At 49.7% G+C, this 18455-nt stretch overlaps 2 protein-coding genes across 2 annotated transcripts in view; both read right to left on the bottom strand.

Moving 5' to 3' along the window:
* Positions 1–18455, bottom strand: part of DNHD1 (dynein heavy chain domain 1) — a 792986-nt gene that overhangs the window by 413334 nt on the left and 361197 nt on the right. The window lies entirely within an intron of this gene.
* LOC115091733 (40S ribosomal protein S28) lies at positions 9298–9692 on the bottom strand. Its single transcript, XM_029601896.1, has one exon. It carries the CDS (start codon positions 9678–9680, stop codon positions 9471–9473), a length of 210 nt encoding a protein of 69 aa, XP_029457756.1. The 5' UTR covers positions 9681–9692; the 3' UTR covers positions 9298–9470.

Genomic DNA, 18455 nt, shown 5'->3' with positions numbered 1-18455 from the left:
CTATTACTGGCATCAGTAGCATGGGATCTTCTTGGTGTTTGGGTAATTGCCAGGTTCTTGTGGCCTGGTTTGGCCTCTGTTGGAAACAGGATGCTGGACCCTTGGTCTGACCCAGCATGGCAATTTCTTATGTTCTTATTTTCAGGCCTATCCACTCTGTTTCAGATTTTGGTATTGTCCACAAATAGACAAACTTTACCTTTTATCTCTTTCACCATGTCACTCACAAAAATATTGAACAGAACTGGTCCCAACATCAATCCATTTAACAGTGACGTCTCTTCAGAGTAGGTTCCATTTATCATTACACGCTGTCTCCAATCAGGAAACCAGTTTGTTATCCATGCCACCACCTTGGTGCTCACTCCCAAACTTCTCATTTTATTCACAAGCCTCTTGTGTGGAACCATATCAAAAGCTTTTCTGAAATCCAAGTACATCACATCAATCCAATTCTCCAGTCACCCAATCAAAATAAAATCATCAGATTTGTCTAACAGGACTTTTCCCTGGTGAATCTGTGCTATCTCAGGTCCAGCAACCCACCAGATTGTAGATAGTTCACTATCCTTTCCTTCAGCTGTTGTGGAAATGTGGGTAGCGGTTGATCTCTGATGTTTTCGTGTGCCCCTGGGCCCCAATACAGCCGCAGAGGAGCTCCGGCAAGCACCAAGGCAGGTGAGAGGTGCCCCAGCATGGGCTGAAGATGGAGACAGATGACCTCAACCACAGCCACAATTGTACGCAGCAGAAAGAGACCCAAACAATGAAATGTTGGTCTCATGAGTGGTTCTCAGACTACTCCAAGCCCTTTCGGACCTGTCGCATGGAGCAGCAACTGCGATACGGTGGACAGTGGTCAGAGGATGACGACATCAAAGATGAAGACTTGAAGTAAGACAAGACCCAGGGTATGTGAAGTGGAATATCACTCTGGATACATGAAGTAAGATGAGACTTCGACATGAAGAAATACAATCTGGATGCATGGAGTGAAGAGAAACTCTGGTCACGTATATAAAGAAACTCTGGAAGGCCATGAGTTGCTTGAAGAAGACTTGGTTGGTACCGGATGTCACGCGCCCTACACAACCTAGCCGGACTAGTCTCGGACCATGCAGGCGGCGCGACCTACATAGCCGCGTTAGGCTGGTTGCGGACCACGCTAGTGGTTCCCCACACAAGTTGGCAGAGCTGAGTCGGTACTGCACATCACGCACCCATATACTCAGCCAATGAAGACAGGTCACGGACCACGCTGGTGGTTCCCCACACAGAGAAGATAGGAGATGAAGTGAAGACTCCGATGAAGCCTGTTGCAAATGCACCCTGCACAGCTGATAAAGGCCAGGCAGGGCCACGCCGGAATGGATCGTATAAATAGAGTTCATTCGTGAAATGAAGGTAGGGTGCAGACTCCGAGGATCCAGGCAAAGTTTAGGGTTCAAGGGGATGCCTCTATGATGAAGGTTAAAATAAGAAGCTGGAAACTCTTGGAGACTTGCGCTGCCAGGACGAAGATAACCAGAAAGGAAGACATCAAGACGAGACCTGGAGGCCTTGAGATGATGAAGATGAAGACGTAGCGTGAGGACATCACGAAGACACGGGATCCCACATATAACGAAGTGCCTTGAGAAGCAGATGATGAGAAGTCCTAAAGATGACTGGCTCCTTGCGAAGGCAAGGAAGGAATGAAAGCTGGACCTTTTTATAGGCAGAAGAGGAGACTCCCTCGATGACATCGCTGGTGGACCTCCTCCCTCACTGTTCCTTTAAATGTGGAAGGAAGAGCCGGCCTCGCCCCCTAAGAGGAAGCAGGAAACAGTACAGGACTCTGGACAGCAGTCCAGCTGCGACGCTGAAGGCTGCAGGACGAGAAGCAGGTCACAGGGCAGACCCTGGGATGGACAGCGGGTTCCCTGCCGTGAAGGATGGACTGCTAGCTGCTCCATGCCACAGGAGAGCCTGGGGATGCAGGCCCTCTTTCCCCGGAGGGCCCAAGGTAAGGTGGTGGCCTCTGGGCCACTCGAGGCCGCCAGTCAGTGGATTCTCAGCCGCAAGGGAGTTAGCAACGCGGCTCCTGCTGCGAAGTGATGGCAGGGGCGGCTTCCAGGCAGAGCCGGGTGCAACAGCGTGGCTCCAGCCGCGTGAAGGGTATGTTGTGGCACGTAATGAACTTGGAAGTCGCCAAGACAGCCGTCCTGGAGACTTCAACACTCCTTAGTCCCAGTCTATCGAGTATGGCAGCCTTGACCTCCTGATAGTCTTAGACAGCAAGACAGTCCAGGGTCGAAGGCAGGCGACAGGCAAGGCAAAGTCCAATATCTGAAGCAGGGTCAAAGGCAGGCGGCAGGTAAGGCAAAGTCCAATATCCGAAGCAGAATCAATGGCAGGCAAGCAGGGCAGAAAAAAAATGGACTTATTGCAAGGCACTGTAGAACCCTCAAAAGCCTCCTTAAATAGTCCTGGACAGGAAGTGGTTCCTGGGAGCTTAGAATGACTTCCTGCCATGGCTCCTATAACTGGGGGGAGGAGCCAAGCGCCTGTGTCTGACAGAGGCCGTCCCTGCAGGAGCAGTGCTGCCAGCCTCCTGCTGTTTCTGCTGTCGATGATGGTGGTGCAGGGAGCGCCGAGGAGGCCTGCATGTGCTGCCTCTGGCGGCAATCTGACGAACCTTGAAGCAGCTGTGATGCAGGGGCTGGTTTGTCGGTTCCCTGCCGCAGCTGTCGCTGATGGTAAGTGCGACTGATCTAGGGGATCGGCCACCGCTGATCGCAACAGTTTGTTGCCTGACTTTGTGACTACCTGTTTAAAATAAAAGACACAAACTTCTGTTTGTTGCTTGATTTTCCGACTACCTATTTAAAACAAAACATTTCCTATTTTTAAACAAAACACACAAACACACTAAATTATATACCCCAATAGTTTACTTCTCCAGAATGCTTTTAAGTTTTAAAAATTTCTCCAAGCAGTACTTACTGATTCTTTCCAGCTACCAGCAAGGTGATCCTCTCCTCTCAGTACTGGAGTGGGCTGGAAAGTAATACTTGGGACGAAGGTGAGAGGGTGCTGGGGACTGGGAGGAGTAAGAGACTGAGACTACCATTGCGTCTGCTTCTCTGGGATGGGAAGTGGGAATAATTTGATTTATGAAATGTGCATCTCAATATTTCTATTTTTTACAATACAGGAAAAATGCAATTGCTTTTATTTGTTTGGTGTTATACTGAAGGAAGAGCCTTTCCTTTGGGGTTTCCAGTTCAGTGTTTGTCTCAGTGTTTCTCTTTATAATTTATGGTCAGTTCTGTATTTGGTGGGGGATCTGTTTGTGTTTTGCATGTAGGACTGAGATGTTTTGCTAATGTGTAGTTTATGTGTCAGGATCTATAGCTGTTCCTTCTAGTACAAAGGTGTAAGGCATGTATAAGCATGCGAGAAAGCATATCAGGTAGATTTAAAAAGCATTACTTGCACAAAAACAGCCCCATACGTGTATATGTGGGCCGCGTTTGAGCACTGCAAATTGTAAGAAGCTGGGAAATAAGCTTGTATATGCCCGTGAGCGTATCAAGAATAAGGAGGCAGAAAAAGGGGTGGGGCATGGACATTCCAGGCTGTAAGTGCTGAATTCTGCAAGGCCATGTCACCTGACAATCCGACACTATATGTCTCCCACTGTGAGAAAAGCACATTCTACTCGGGGAGCATTTGCAGCAGGGGCGGTGTTACATTGGTCTGTCTAGGGTGCAAGCGTCTGTAAACCCTTGTAACACTACCCCCCCACAAACCCCACCCTGAGTTGAAAGTGCCCTTCTTACATGGGAGATATAGAGAGTGTCAGACTCTCTCTCTCGCTCTCACATGCGGGAGGGATATTTTAATTGATAGACATATACTTGAATGCACGATATAAAGTTAAGCATATTTCTACTTGCATGCCCAATTTGTGTGTTTATGGGTGCATGTGCGCTCCTTTTAAAATTAACCCATATGTGTGTGTGACTTCTGGCTATGCCATTGATTTGCAGCACTCACAGTGGGAACATAAGAACATAAGAACCTGCCATACTGAATCAGACCAAGGGACCATCAAGCCCAGCATCCTGCTTCCAACAGTGGCCAATCCAGGCCACAAGTACCTGGCAAGTACCCAAACATTAAATAGAACCCATGCTACTGATGCCAGCAACAAGCAGTGGCTATTCCCTAAGGGCCGGATTTTAAAAGGGTTACGAGCATAAGTTATGCGCGTAACCCTTAAAAAAGCCCCTTGCGCGCGCCGAGCCTATTTTGCATAGGCTCGGCGGCGCGCGCAAGTCCCGGGGCTTCGCAAAGGGGGGCGTGTCGGGGCGTGTCGGGTGGGCGGTGCAAATTTCAGGGGCGGGGTGTGAGGCGTGTCGGGGGCGTGACGCTGGCCCGGGGGCACGGTCGAGGCCTCTGGACCAGCCCCCGGGTCGGGTGATGGCGCACCAGCAGCCCGTGGCGTGCGCAGAGTTGCACCTGACAACGGTAGAGGGCGGTTTAGATAGGGCCGAGGGGGTGGGTTAGGTAGGGGAAGGGAGGGGAAGGTGCGGGGGAACTGGCAGCATGCGTAGGGCTCGGCGTGGGCACCTTGTGCACCCCTTTGCGCACGCCGACTCCGGATTTTATAAGATACGCGTACTTTTGCTCGCGCCTGGTGCTTCATTAATAGCATTTAATGGACTTCTCCTTCAGGAATTTATCTAAACCTTTTTTTAAACCAGGCTATTTTTATTTATTTATTTATTTTATTTTATTTATTTATTATTTTTTTATATACCGATATTCGATCTCAATTGAGATATCACACCGGTTTACATTCAGGTACTGTAGGTATTTTTCTATCCCCAGAGGGCTTACAATCTAAGTTTTTGTACCTGGCTACACTAACTGCCCTAATCACATCCTCTGGCAATGAATTCCAGAGCTTAATTGTGCGTTGTTTCCTTGGGAAAAGAATTCTAAAGGCACTCTTGTCACTCTAGGCCGAGAAGGAGAATCCCTTTCCCTACCAACAAAAGAGTCAGGCCTTGGGGGAAAGAGACTGTAAAAAAGCTAGTCACTGTGATTCAGCCCAGAAGTACAAATGTTTTTATGGCCCCATCTGTGTTAAATAACAAATCAAATTCAAAAAAATCCAATCCAATAACTATATCAATTGATGCAATAAAAATGTATTATATGTGTGTTGCCAAGAGCATCATATTAAAAACAAAGGAATATGTGGCACTAACGTATGACTGTTCAATACATGCATCTCCAGCTTTATTTGTTTTGGGCTAGCAGGAAAAACGCTAATTTTACAATATACAATTGTTATTAAGAGAAAGAAAGCCCAACACAGCGGTGTTTCACACTGTGGCTGTATCACTTCTACAAATTAAAAACAATTTGAAAATACTGAAGAGAAGGCAGGTGTTGCGGTCCCGACCGCTTCCCTTCTGTTAGGGCTCAGGCCCGCCTACCTCCACTTCAGTAGTCGCCGCATTCGCCCGCTTCGGACCCCGGGGGCTTCTCTCACTCCACGTGGCGGCCGCCATTACGTGCCTGCTTCCCTCCAGTCTCGCGCGCGAGGACGTCCGTCTTGAGTGTCCAGCTCCAGGAAGCCCGGCCCCGCCCTCGCGGCTGACGTCACGCCCGATTCCCGATATAACCGGCGTTCAGACTCTCTCTCAACGCCTTGCAACGAGGTTCACAACTTCTTAGTTGCTTCCAGTTGCGTTCCTGTTGATCTCCACGTTGCCTGCTTCTGACTCCGGTTTGCTTCTGACTCCGCTTCGGCTCGCTGCCTGCCTCTGACTCCGGTTTGCTTCTGACTCCGCTTCAGCTCGCTGCCTGCCTCTGACTCCGGTTTGCTTCTGACTCCGCTTCAGCTCGCTGCCCGCCTCTGACTCCAGTTTGCTTCTGACTCCGCTTCAGCTCGCTGCCTGCCTCTGACTCCGGTTTGCCTCTGACTCCGCTTCAGCCTACAGCCTGCCTCTGACTCCGGTTTGCTTCTGACTCCGCTTCAACCTGCAGCCTGCCTCTGACTCCGGTTTGCTTCTGACTCCGCTTCAGCCTGCAGCCTGCCTCTGACTCCGGTTTGCCTCTGACTCCGCTTCAGCCTGCAGCCTGCCTCTGACTCCGGTTTGCTTCTGACTCCGCTTCAACCTGCAGCCTGCCTCTGACTCCGGTTTGCTTCTGACTCCGCTTCAGCCTGCAGCCTGCCTCTGACTCCGGTTTGCCTCTGACTCCGCTTCAGCCTGCAGCCTGCCTCTGACTCCGGTTTGCTTCTGACTCCGCTTCAGCCTACAGCCTGCCTCTGACTCCGGTTTGCTTCTGACTCCGCTTCAACCTGCAGCCTGCCTCTGACTCCGGTTTGCTTCTGACTCCGCTTCAGCCTGCAGCCTGCCTCTGACTCCGGTTTGCCTCTGACTCCGCTTCAGCCTGCAGCCTGCCTCTGACTCCGGTTTGCTTCTGACTCCGCTTCAACCTGCAGCCTGCCTCTGACTCCGGTTTGCTTCTGACTCCGCTTCAGCCTGCAGCCTGCCTCTGACTCCGGTTTGCCTCTGACTCCGCTTCAGCCTGCAGCCTGCCTCTGACTCCGGTTTGCTTCTGACTCCGCTTCAGCCTGCAGCCTGCCTCTGACTCCGGTTTGCTTCTGACTCCGCTTCAGCCTGCAGCCTGCCTCTGACTCCGGTTTGCTTCTGACTCCGCTTCAGCCTGCAGCCAGCCTCTGACTCCGGTTTGCTTCTGACTCCGCTTCAGCCTGCAGCCTGCCTCTGACTCCTGTTTGCTTCTGACTCCGCTTCAGCCTGCAGCCTGCCTCTGACTCCGGTTTGCTTCTGACTCCGCTTCAGCCTGCAGCCTGCCTCTGACTCCGGTTTGCTTCTGACTCCGCTTCAGCCTGCAGCCTGCTTCAGACTCCGGTTTGCTTCTGACCCCGCTTCAGCCCACTGCCTGCCTCTGACTCCGGTTTGCTACAGACTCCGCAGCCGCCTGCTGCCCTGCCTTCAGCTGGCCCTCAGCTCTGCGCAGCCGGCCACCAGCCTTCCGGGTACCTTGGACTTCCTATTCACTCTGCCTGCTCCGGTCCCGGCCTACGCCCCACCACAGCCTCTGGACATTCTGTAAACAGCTCCCAGTCCCAAGGACCCGGGACCCTACGGGCTCCTCCCGGGGGGGGTCCCTGGTTCCTGGGTGAACCCTTCTAGCTTGTGGCTCCGCCTCCCAGCCTACCCTGTCTCCCTAGGTAGGTCGGCCCAAGGGTCCATTATCCTCTCCAGCAGCATCAAACTGCAACAGTTTGCAAGGCCATGGACTCGGCGGAGGACCCAAGCCTGCAGGCCATCCCGGGGATGGCACAATGCCTCCAGCAGCAACAGCACTGTATCGACACGCTTGCTGCTACCGTGGAACAGCTGGTCTCCCGCCTGGAGGCCGCTCCTCCGAACCCGCCTTCGGTCCCTCCTCCGGCTCCAGTACCCAGTTCGGCATCAGTGACTCAGTTACCCACACCGACCCGCTATGCCGGGGATATCAAGACATGCCGTGGCTTTTTGAATCAATGCTACGTGCGCTTTGCCCTTCTGCCTGCGCAATTCCCCTCAGACCAGGAAAAATAGTGGAAAGTGTTCTAAACATTAAAATCACAGAACATATAGAAAGACATGGTTTAATGGAACAAAGTCAGCATGGCTTTACCCAGGGCAAGTCTTGCCTCACAAATCTGCTTCACTTTTTTGAAGGAGTTAATAAACATGTGGATAAAGGTGAACCGGTAGATATAGTATACTTGGATTTTCAGAAGGCGTTTGGCAAAGTTCCTAATGAGAGGCTTCTAGGAAAAGTAAAAAGTCATGGGATAGGTGGCGATGTCCTTTCGTGGATTACAAACTGGCTAAAAGACAGGAAACAGAGAGTAGGATTAAATGGGCAATTTTCTCAGTGGAAGGGAGTGGACAGTGGAGTGCCTCAGGGATCTGTATTGGGACCCTTACTGTTCAATATATTTATAAATGATCTGGAAAGGAATACGACGAGTGAGATAATCAAATTTGCAGATGACACAAAATTGTTCAGAGTAGTTAAATCACAAGCAGATTGTGATAAATTGCAGGAAGACCTTGTGAGACTGGAAAATTGGGTATCCAAATGGCAGATGAAATTTAATGTGGATAAGTGCAAGGTGATGCATATAGGGAAAAATAACCCATGCTATAATTACACGATGTTGGGTTCCATATTAGGTGCTACAACCCAAGAAAGAGATCTAGGTGTCATAGTGGATAACACATTGAAATCATCGGCTCAGTGTGCTGCGGCAGTCAAAAAAGCAAACAGAATGTTGGGAATTATTAGAAAAGGAATGGTGAATAAAACAGAAAATGTCATAATGCCTCTGTATCGCTCCATGGTGAGACCACACCTTGAATACTGTGTACAATTCTGGTCGCCGCATCTCAAAAAAGATATAATTGCGATGGAGAAGGTACAGAGAAGGGCTACCAAAATGATAAGGGGAATGGAACAGCTCCCCTATGAAGAAAGACTAAAGAGGTTAGGACTTTTCAGCTTGGAGAAGAGACGACTGAGGGGGGATATGATAGAGGTGTTTAAAATCATGAGAGGTCTAGAACGGGTAGATGTGAATCTGTTATTTACTCTTTCGGATAGTAGAAAGACTAGGGGGCACTCCATGAAGTTAGCATGGGGCACATTTAAAACTAATCTGAGAAAGTTCTTTTTTACTCAACGCACAATTAAACTCTGGAATTTGTTGCCAGAGAATGTGGTTCATGCAGTTAGTATAGCTGTGTTTAAAAAAGGATTGGATAAGTTCTTGGAGGAGAAGTCCATTACCTGCTATTATTTATTTATTTATTTTTAATTTTTATATACCGATGTTCCTGTAAAGAATACATATCGCACCGGTTTACAAGGAACTGAACAGTCGCCTCCAGGGCGGAAATACATTAAAACAGTCGCCTCAAGGCAGAATACATTAACACAAGTATACAGGAAAAATATTAAAAGAGAACTTTCATAAACTTTTAAAACTTTTAAAACTTTTTTTTTTTTTTTTAACTTTTAAAACTTTTTTCATAAACTATTAAAAGAGAACTTTCATAAGTTGTCCTAACATTGATCTGTAAAAGGTATGTACATATTCAGGGCAGATGCTGAGGTAAGGCTGGGGCAAGCATAGCCTGCTGTATACCTGATGCAGAAAATGTATGCACACGTCAGCTATTTGAACATGGACCTATTTGAAATGAAAATGGTTTGTCATTGGCCTGAACAATTGTTTATTTGAAGAATGCAAAAAATAAATGAGCGTAAAAACTATTTATTGCACATCTGCATGGTTTATAGAGTTGGTAGAAAGCAGGCTCTGGGTGTAAAAATTCCATAGTCCATTTTCCATCTGGGCACCCTATGAAAATCCAAAGAAGCCAATCAGCTCAGCGTAACCTTCTGGCCTCACGCTCTGATTCCAGCAGTGTCAGGACATCCCCCTCACGCACAGGGCCCTTCACATTCCGGATAATCGATCGGTTACTGTCATCCATGAACTCTACGCGTACCTGGGTGCACTGGCCCTGGGAGCCAGTCCTGCCCAGCACCTTGGTGACTCGCGCCAGCTTGATGGGTTGCACGCGACTCGCTTCCATGATGGCGGCTTCAGAGATAAAGGTTATTAAGTTCACTTAGATTAGAGAATAGCCACTGCCATTAGCAATGGTTACATGGAATAGACTTAGTTTTTGGGTACTTGCCAGGTTCTTATGGCCTGGATTGGCCACTGTTGGAAACAGGATGCTGGGCTTGATGGACCCTTGGTCTGACCCAGTATGGCATTTTCTTATGTTCTTATGTTCTTATATATTTTCGCTACTGGATGGTAAAGCACTTGACTGGGCTTCTCCCATGTGGGAGCGTCAGGACACCTTGTTACAGAATCTGCAGGAATTCGTTCGCAACTTTCGCCTCGCTTTTGATGATCCTGCACGCCAGACCACCGCGGCCTCGGAGCTCTTGCACCTCAGGCAAGGGACACGCTCGGTGGCAGATTACACTATAGACTTTCGCACACTGGCCATGGAAGTTGGCTGGCGGGATGATTGCCTTAGGGGGATCTTCCTGGAGGGGCTTGCCAGCCGCATCAAGGATGAGTTAGCAGGCCGAGATCTCCCGGAGGACTTAAATGACTTAATTGACATCGCCGGCAGGGTGGATCGCCGCCTTCAGCAGCGGGATAAGGAGACTCGTTCCTACCGTAAAACCCCACCACTGTCGTCTGCTGCCACCAGAACCCTGGCACCCAAGGGACTTCCTGCCTCTGCCAACAGTGGAGAACCCATGCAGTTGGGCAGATCTCCACTAACTCCCGAAGAAAGGAGGAGGCGCCGCTCGCAGTGCCTCTGTCTCTACTGCGGAGGCAAGGGACACTTCCTCGCCAATTGCCCGGAACGTCCGGGAAACGATCGTGCCTAGGTTATACCGAGGAGCTACACCTAGGCTTTGCATGATCAGCTCCTCAATGCACTTTACCAGTGACTCTTAAATTCCCTGGTGGGGAACTCCAGATCCGGGCTTTCATTGACTCTGGTGCCGAGGGGAATTTCATTGTTGCCGATCTGGTGAACCAGCTGTCTCTTCCCACGCTGTGAAAGGTTCCTCCACTGCGTATTTCCTCCATCCGGGGCACGCTGCTCCCTGGAACCATCACCTGCTCCACGGCCCCCTTGACTCTCCAGACAGGGCTGTTCCATTCGGAAGAAATCTCCCTGCTAGTTTTGGAACGAGCTGTGCACCCCCTGGTCCTTGGACTTCCGTGGTTACGACGGCATTCACCCGTTATTCAATGGGATACCTTTCAGCTAACCCAATGGAGTCCCTTTTGTTTTGAGCATTGTTTACACCTTCCACGTCCACCGAAAACCTTGCACCTCTGCTCGTCCCTCCTTCTGCCCGAGCCATACCGGGAGTTCGCCGACGTCTTCTCCAAGGAGATGGCTGAAATTCTTCGACAACACCGGCCTTTTGATTGCCCGATTGACTTGCTACCAGGCACCACGCCTCCCCGTGGCTGGGTGTATCCTTTGTCCTTGCCAGAGACTGCTGCCATGTCTCAGTACGTGACTGAGAAGCTTGCCAAAGGCTTCATTCACCCCTCTTGTTCTCCCGCTGGAGCCGGCTTCTTCTATGTAGCCAAGGACGGCTCCCTCCGTCCATGTATAAACTATCGTGGCTTGAATGCCATCACCAAGCGGGATCGTTATCCGCTTCCCCTGATTCCTGAGCTTTTGGATCGCCTTCAGGGAGCACGCTACTTCACCAAGTTAGACCTCCGAGGGGCCTATAACCTCGTCCATATTCGCCCAGGGGATGAGTGGAAGACGGCCTTTAATACCAAGGATGGGCATTACGAGTACCTAGTAATGCCCTTTGGACTCTGCAACGCCCCGGCCGTCTTCCAGAATCTCATGAACGAGGTCCTACGCGACATGCTCCACTTTCATGTTATTGTCTATCTTGATGACGTGCTTATCTTCTCCAGGGATCTGGATACTCACCGCCACCACGTCACACAAGTTCTGCAGGCTCTCTGAGACAATCATTTCTATGCCAAGCTTGAAAAATGTGTCTTTGAAGCTGAGGCCCTGCCCTTCCTGGGATACATCATTTCTTCCACAGGCTTCTGGATGGACCCCGAAAAAGTCTCAGCCATAACTAGATGGCCCCAACCCCAGGGTCTCAAGGCTCTCCAAAGATTCCTGGGGTTCGCTAACTTTTATAGACATTTTATTCCACAATACTCGCATCGGGTCGCTCCCCTTACTGCCCTGACCCGCAAGGGAGCCGACGCCAAGAACTGGCCTGACGCTGCGGTCGCAGCCTTCACCGACTTGAAGGAGGCATTCCTCACGGACACCTGTCTCCACCATCCGGATCCGGCAAAACCTTTCATCGTCGAGGTCGATGCCTCCAGCATAGCCGTCGGGGCAGTCCTCAGTCAACACTCCGATTCTGGACAGTTATTGCCTTGCTCCTACTTCTTCAGGAAGTTTTCCCCTGCCAAGGCGAATTACTCCATCAGCGACAAAGAGTTGTTGGCAATCAAGCTCGAGTTTGAAGAATGGAGACAATGGCTCGAGGGCGCAAGACACACAACCACCGTATATACGGACCACAAAAACTTAGAGTTTTTGTCCCAGGCCCAACGGTTAAACCCCCGCCAAGCCCGGTGGGCCATGTTCTTTAGCCGCTTTGACTTTATCCTACAATACCAGCCGGCGGCCAAGAATCTCCAAGCTGATGCTCTTTCATGGACCTCCCTATCCGAAGAAGACCAAGAGCCTCCACAGTACATCCTAGACCCTAGTAAGGTTTGCCTGTCCGCCCTGACGGTCCTCTCCCAGGGTAGGACCGTGGTTCCCCGACGAGATCGTCTAAAGACATTGCGCTGGGCCCATGACTCCCTCACTGAAGGGCACGCAGGACGAGAGAGAACATTGGAGCTCCTTAATCGTTATTACTGGTGGCCCAACATTCGACAGGATGTTCGCGTCTATGTAAGTTCTTGCCCCACCTGTGCTCGACAAAAGCCCAGTCCTGGACCCCCATGCAGTCTTCTACAGCCTCTGCCAGTTCCCACAGAGCCCTGGACCCATCTCGCTACAGACTTTATGGTTGACTTGCCTCCGTCTCGCGGTCAGACGGTTATCTGGGTCACCGTCAACCGTTTCTCCAAGATGGTGCACCTTGTTCCATTGACTAAGTTACCCTCTGCACCCGAACTAGCTCTCCTCTTCGCCCAGCATATATTCCGGCTGCACGGCCTCCCGCAAGACATAGTTTCCGACCGTGGGCCACAATTCGTCGCACGTTACTGGAGGGCTCTCTGTAAATGCTTCAAAGTGCAGCTCAGCTTTTCTACGGCTTTCCACCCGCAGAGTAATGGGCAGTCCGAAAAGATGAATCGGTCCCTGAAAACCTACCTTTGAGCCTTCACCAATGACAGGCAAGACAACTGGTCTGAACTGCTGCCCTGGGTCGAGTTTGCCTATAACAACCAAGCTCATGCCGCCACCGGGCTCTCACCTTTCCAGCTAGTATACGGGAAACAGCTGAGACCTACGCTTCCCAGCGCTACACCCAGTGCTTCTCCAGCCGCCCAGTTAACGGCTCAACAGCTACAGACCCTGTGGCAGAAAACCCAGAACAAATTGACCCGCTCAGCCTCTTCCGCCAAACAAACGGCTGATCGCCACCGACGACCGGCTCCCATCTATCAGCCAGGAGACCAGGTTTGGCTCAGCACAAAAAACATTCGTCTCCGCCTCCCATCACGGAGATTTGCACCCAGGTTCTGTGGGCCATTCCGGATCGCCGAGAGCGTGGGCTCGGTCTCATATCGGCTGAGGTTGCCGTCCTCTCTTCGAGTCCACAATGTTTTCCACGTATCCCTGCTAAAACCCGTAGTTCTTTCTCACTACCACCGAAGACCTCCGGATCCATCACCCACTTCCATCGATGATGATCCTACTTACCAAGTACGCGAGGTCCTAGATGTTCGATTCTACAACCGAAGGTGGGAATATCTTCTCGCATGGGAAGGTTGCGGCGACGAGGACAACACCTGGGAGCCCAGCCGTAACATCCTGGACAAATTCCTATTGCAACAGTTCCACTGTGACCATCCGGAGAAACCCGGTCCTCTCAAGAGGGGCCGTAAAGGTGGGGTACTGTTGCGGTCCCGACCGCTTCCCTTCTGTTAGGGCTCAGGCCCGCCTACCTCTGCTTCAGTAGTCGCCGCATTCCGCCCACTACGGACCCCGGGGGCTTCTCTCACTCCACGTGGCGGCCACCATTACGGGCCTGCTTCCCTCCGGTCTCGCGCGCACGCGCGAGGACGTCCGTCTTGAGCGTCCAGCTCCCGGAAGTCCGGTCACGCCCGATTCCCGATATAACCGGCGTTCAGACTCTCTCTGAACGCCTTGCAACGAGGTTCACAACTTCTTAGTTGCTTCCAGTTGCGTTCCTGTTGATCTCCACGTTGCCTGCTTCTGACTCCGGTTTGCTTCTGACTCCGCTTCAGCTCGCTGCCTGCCTCTGACTCCGGTTTGCTTCTGACTCCGCTTCAGCCTGCAGCCTGCTTCAGACTCCGGTTTGCTTCTGACCCCGCTTCAGCCCACTGCCTGCCTCTGACTCCGGTTTGCTACAGACTCCGCAGCCGCCTGCTGCCCTGCCTTCAGCCGGCCCTCGGCTCTGCGCAGCCGGCCACCAGCCTTCCGGGTACCTTGGACTTCCTATTCACTCTGCCTGCTCCGGTCCCGGCCTACGCCCCACCACAGCCTTCTGGACATTCTGCAAACAGCTCCCAGTCCCAAGGACCCGGGACCCTATGGGATCCTCCCGGGGGGTCCCTGGTTCCTGGGTGAACCCTTCTAGCTTGTGGCTCCGCCTCCCGGCCTACCCTGTCTCCCTAGGTAGGTCGGCCCAAGGGTCCACTATCCTCTCCAGCAGCATCAAACTGCAACAGGCAGGCACAGAAAAGTATTATAATAATTCAAGAACCATACAAGACCATAGGAAGCATTAGTGAAACACAGTGTGTAAATCCTGGGCCACCACGAGTGCTTAGTGCTGTGGGTGCTATTTTCAAATTCTATAACAGAAAGAAAAAATTGTTTTTCTTTGTAAATGTCTTCCTCTCTCCCTTCTTCCCTCCTCCCTGTTATGAATCTGGTACAAAACGTGGACCTTTGGCCCGAGGTGGTGTTGGCACTATCTGTGGGAGAGACCCCCACAGGTCCCCATCGTAGGGAGGCGAGGCCGGACGGGAAGCAGGGGCCAGCTGGATCTTTGCCACTACGAGCCCATGTTCCCCGCAGATTGAGCCCTTGAGTACAGGGGCCAGCTGGTCTTAAGTGGGACCCTGCGTGGATGATCCCAATGGCACGGCCGGGTGAGGCAGAGGGTCATGAGGGCCTGAAGGATGAAGTAGACAGAAGGCGTGGTCAAGTCTGGTCTGGAGTTCGGAGGCAGGCGGCAGAAGATGAGGTGAGGTCTGGTCCAAAGGTCAGAGGCAGGCGGGAGAAGACAAGGTCAAGAGGCAAGCCGGGTCAAGAGCCAAGATCAGTCAGAGGGAAAAGGAATCTGGAAGTGAAGAAGGAGGGCAGGATCAGGACCACTGGAGAGCACGCCAAAGAAGACAGCGAGGAGACCTTTACCAAGCCGCCTGCTGGGAGACCGATGCAGCTTTAAATAGGCTGGGGGAGATGATGTCATCTGAAGGAGCCGGCAGCATTTTCCCATCGCCGGCCCTTTAAATCCCGACTGGAGCTGCGCACATGTCTGAAACAGAGGGCTGTGTCGGGGCGGTGGTCGGTGGCATCCCGGCCACCGATGGTGCAGGAGAGGCTCCAGCAGCCGCTAGAGAGCCGGGACCCTTTGCGGAGGGTGGAGGGCATCGGGAGATGAGTGAGGCCGGCCGCGGGGCTCAGCAGCTGGCAAATGTAACACTCCCCTTCCCTGAGTTAGTTCAATAACTTAGCATCATTATACTCCATTTCTTTCCATTCCTTACTTTCGCCCATCTTGAATTGGTTTGGTTTTTGGAAGACACATGTGAGTCTGTTGGGAGCTTCTCCCATTTAGCTAGTCTTAGTTTACAGAATTCATACAGTGCATACCGCTCAGAACAGTTACTCAGCAGCGCATGGTTTAGAGAGAGGTATCTTCAAAGGATACTAATGATGCATTAGAATTAGGGCATTCCGACAGTGAGGTTCCAATAATAAGAAAAGAAGTCCAAGTGCCTGTAACTAAAAACTCACCTGACTTAAAAAATTCTAACTTATCCCTATCAATTAAAAAGCACAATGAAAATACAAACAAAAAACAAACTTTGAAATGTTTGTATGCTTATGCCAGAAGTCTAAGAAGTAAGATGGGAGAATTAGAATGTATAGCAGTGAATGATGACATAGACTTAATTGGCATCTCAGAGACATGGTGGAAAGAGGATAACCAAAGGGACAGTGTTATACCGGGGTACAAATTATATCGCAATGACAGAGAGGAGCACTCGGTAGGAGGTGTGGTGCTTTATGTCCGGGATGGCATAGAGTCCAACAGGATAAACATTCTTCATGAGACTAAATACAAAATTGAATCCTTATGGGTAGAAATCCCTTGTGTGTCAGGGAAGACTATAGTGATAGGGGTATACTACCGTCCACCTGGTCAAGATGGTGAGACGGACAGTGAAATGCTAAGAGAAATTAGGGAAGCTAACCAAAATTGGTAGTGCAGTAATAATGGGAGACAAATTACCCCAATATTGAGTGGGTAAATGTATCATCGGGACACGCTAGAGAGATAATGTTCCTGGATGGAATAAATGATAGCTTTATGGAGCAATTGGTTCAGGAACCGACGAGAGAGGGAGCAATTTTAGATCTAATTCTCAGTGGAGCACAGGACTTGGTGAGAGAGGTAACGGTGGTGGGGCCACTTGGCAATAGTGATCATAATATGATCAAATTTGATTTAATGACTGGAAGAGGAACAGTGTGCACATCCAAGGCTCTCGTGCTAAACTTTCAAAAGGGAAACTTTGATAAAATGAGAAAAATTGTTAGAAAAAAAACTGAAAGGAGCAGCTACAAAAGTAAAAAATGTCCAAGAGGCATGGTCATTGTAAAAAAATACCATTCTAGAAGCACAGTCCAGATGTATTCCACACATTAAGAAAGGTGGAAAGAAGGCAAAACGATTACCGGCATGGTTAAAAGGGGAGGTGAAAGAAGCTATTTTAACCAAAAGATCTTCATTCAAAAATTGGAAGAAGGATCCAACAGAAGAAAATAGGATAAAGCATAAATGTTGGCAAGTTAAATGTAAGACATTGATAAGACAGGCTAAGAGAGAATTTAAAAGAAGTTGGCTGTAGAGGCAAAAACTCACAGTAAAAACTTTTTTAAATAAATCCGAAGCAGAAAGCCTGTGAGGGAGTCAGTTGAACTGTTAGATCGAGGGGTTAAAGGGGCACTTAGAGAAGATAAGGCCATCACGGAAAGATTAAATGATTTCTTTGTTTTGGCGTTTACTGAAGAGGATGTTGGGGAGTTACCCGTAATGGAGAAGGTTTTCATGGGTAATGATTCAGATGGACTGAATCAAATCACTGTGAACCTAGAAGATGTGGTAGGCCTGATTGACAAACTGAAGAGTAGTAAATCACCTGGACCAGATGGTATACACCCCAGAGTTCTGAAGGAACTAAAAAATGATATTTCAGAACTATTAGTAAAAATTTGTAACTTATCATTAAAATCATCCATTGTACCTGAAGACTGGAGGATAGCAAATGTAACCCCAATATTTAAAAAGGCCTCCAGGGGCGATCCGGGAAACTACAGACCGGTTAGCCTGACTTCAGTGCCAGGAAAAATAGTGGAAAGTGTTCTAAACATCAAAATCACAGAACATATAGAAAGACATGGTTTAATGGAACAAAGTCAGCCTGGCTTTACCCAGGGCAAGTCTTGCCTCACAAATCTGCTTCACTTTTTTGAAGGAGTTAATAAACATGTGGATAAAGGTGAACCGGTAGATGTAGTATACTTGGATTTTCAGAAGGCGTTTGACAAAGTTCCTTATGAGAGGCTTCTAGGAAAAGTAAAAAGTCATGGGATAGGTGGCGATGTCCATTCATGGATTGCAAACTGGCTAAAAGACAGGAAACAGAGAGTAGGATTAAATGGACAATTTTCTCAGTGGAAGGGAGTGGACAGTGGTGTGCCTCAGGGATCTGTATTGGGACCCTTACTTTTCAATATATTTATAAATGATCTGGAAAGAAATACGACGAGTGAGATAATCAAATTTGCAGATGACACAAAATTTTTCAGAGTAGTTAAATCACAAGCAGATTGTGATAAATTGCAGGAAGACCTTGTGAGACTGGAAAATTGGGCATCCAAATGGCAGATGAAATTTAATGTGGATAAGTGCAAGGTGATGCATATAGGGAAAAATAACCCATGCTATAATTACACAATGTTTGGTTCCATATTAGGTGCTACAACCCAAGAAAGAGATCTAGGCGTCATAGTAGATAACACATTGAAATCGTCGGTTCAGTGTGCTGCGGCAGTCAAAAAACCAAACAGAATGTTGGGAATTATTAGAAAGGGAATGGTGAATAAAACGGAAAATATCATAATGCCTCTGTATCGCTCCATGGTGAGACCGCACCTTGAATACTGTGTACAATTCTGGTCGCCGCATCTCAAAAAAGATATAATTGCGATGGAGAAGGTACAGAGAAGGGCTACCAAAATGATAAGGGGAATGGAACACCTCCCCTATGAGGAAAGACTAAAGAGGTTAGGACTTTTCAGCTTGGAGAAGAGACGGCTGAGGGGGGATATGAT

This window comes from Rhinatrema bivittatum, chromosome 5 (assembly GCF_901001135.1).
Source record: "Rhinatrema bivittatum chromosome 5, aRhiBiv1.1, whole genome shotgun sequence".
Classification (NCBI taxonomy): Eukaryota; Metazoa; Chordata; class Amphibia; order Gymnophiona; family Rhinatrematidae; genus Rhinatrema; species Rhinatrema bivittatum.
The sequence above is the reverse complement of the archived record's forward strand: the minus strand, read 5'-3'. Positions and strand labels throughout refer to the sequence as shown.

Coding starts and splice junctions, on each gene's coding strand:
- LOC115091733 (XM_029601896.1), bottom strand. CDS start 9,680: ATGGAAGCGAGTCGCGTGCAACCCATCAAGCTGGCGCGAGTCACCAAG.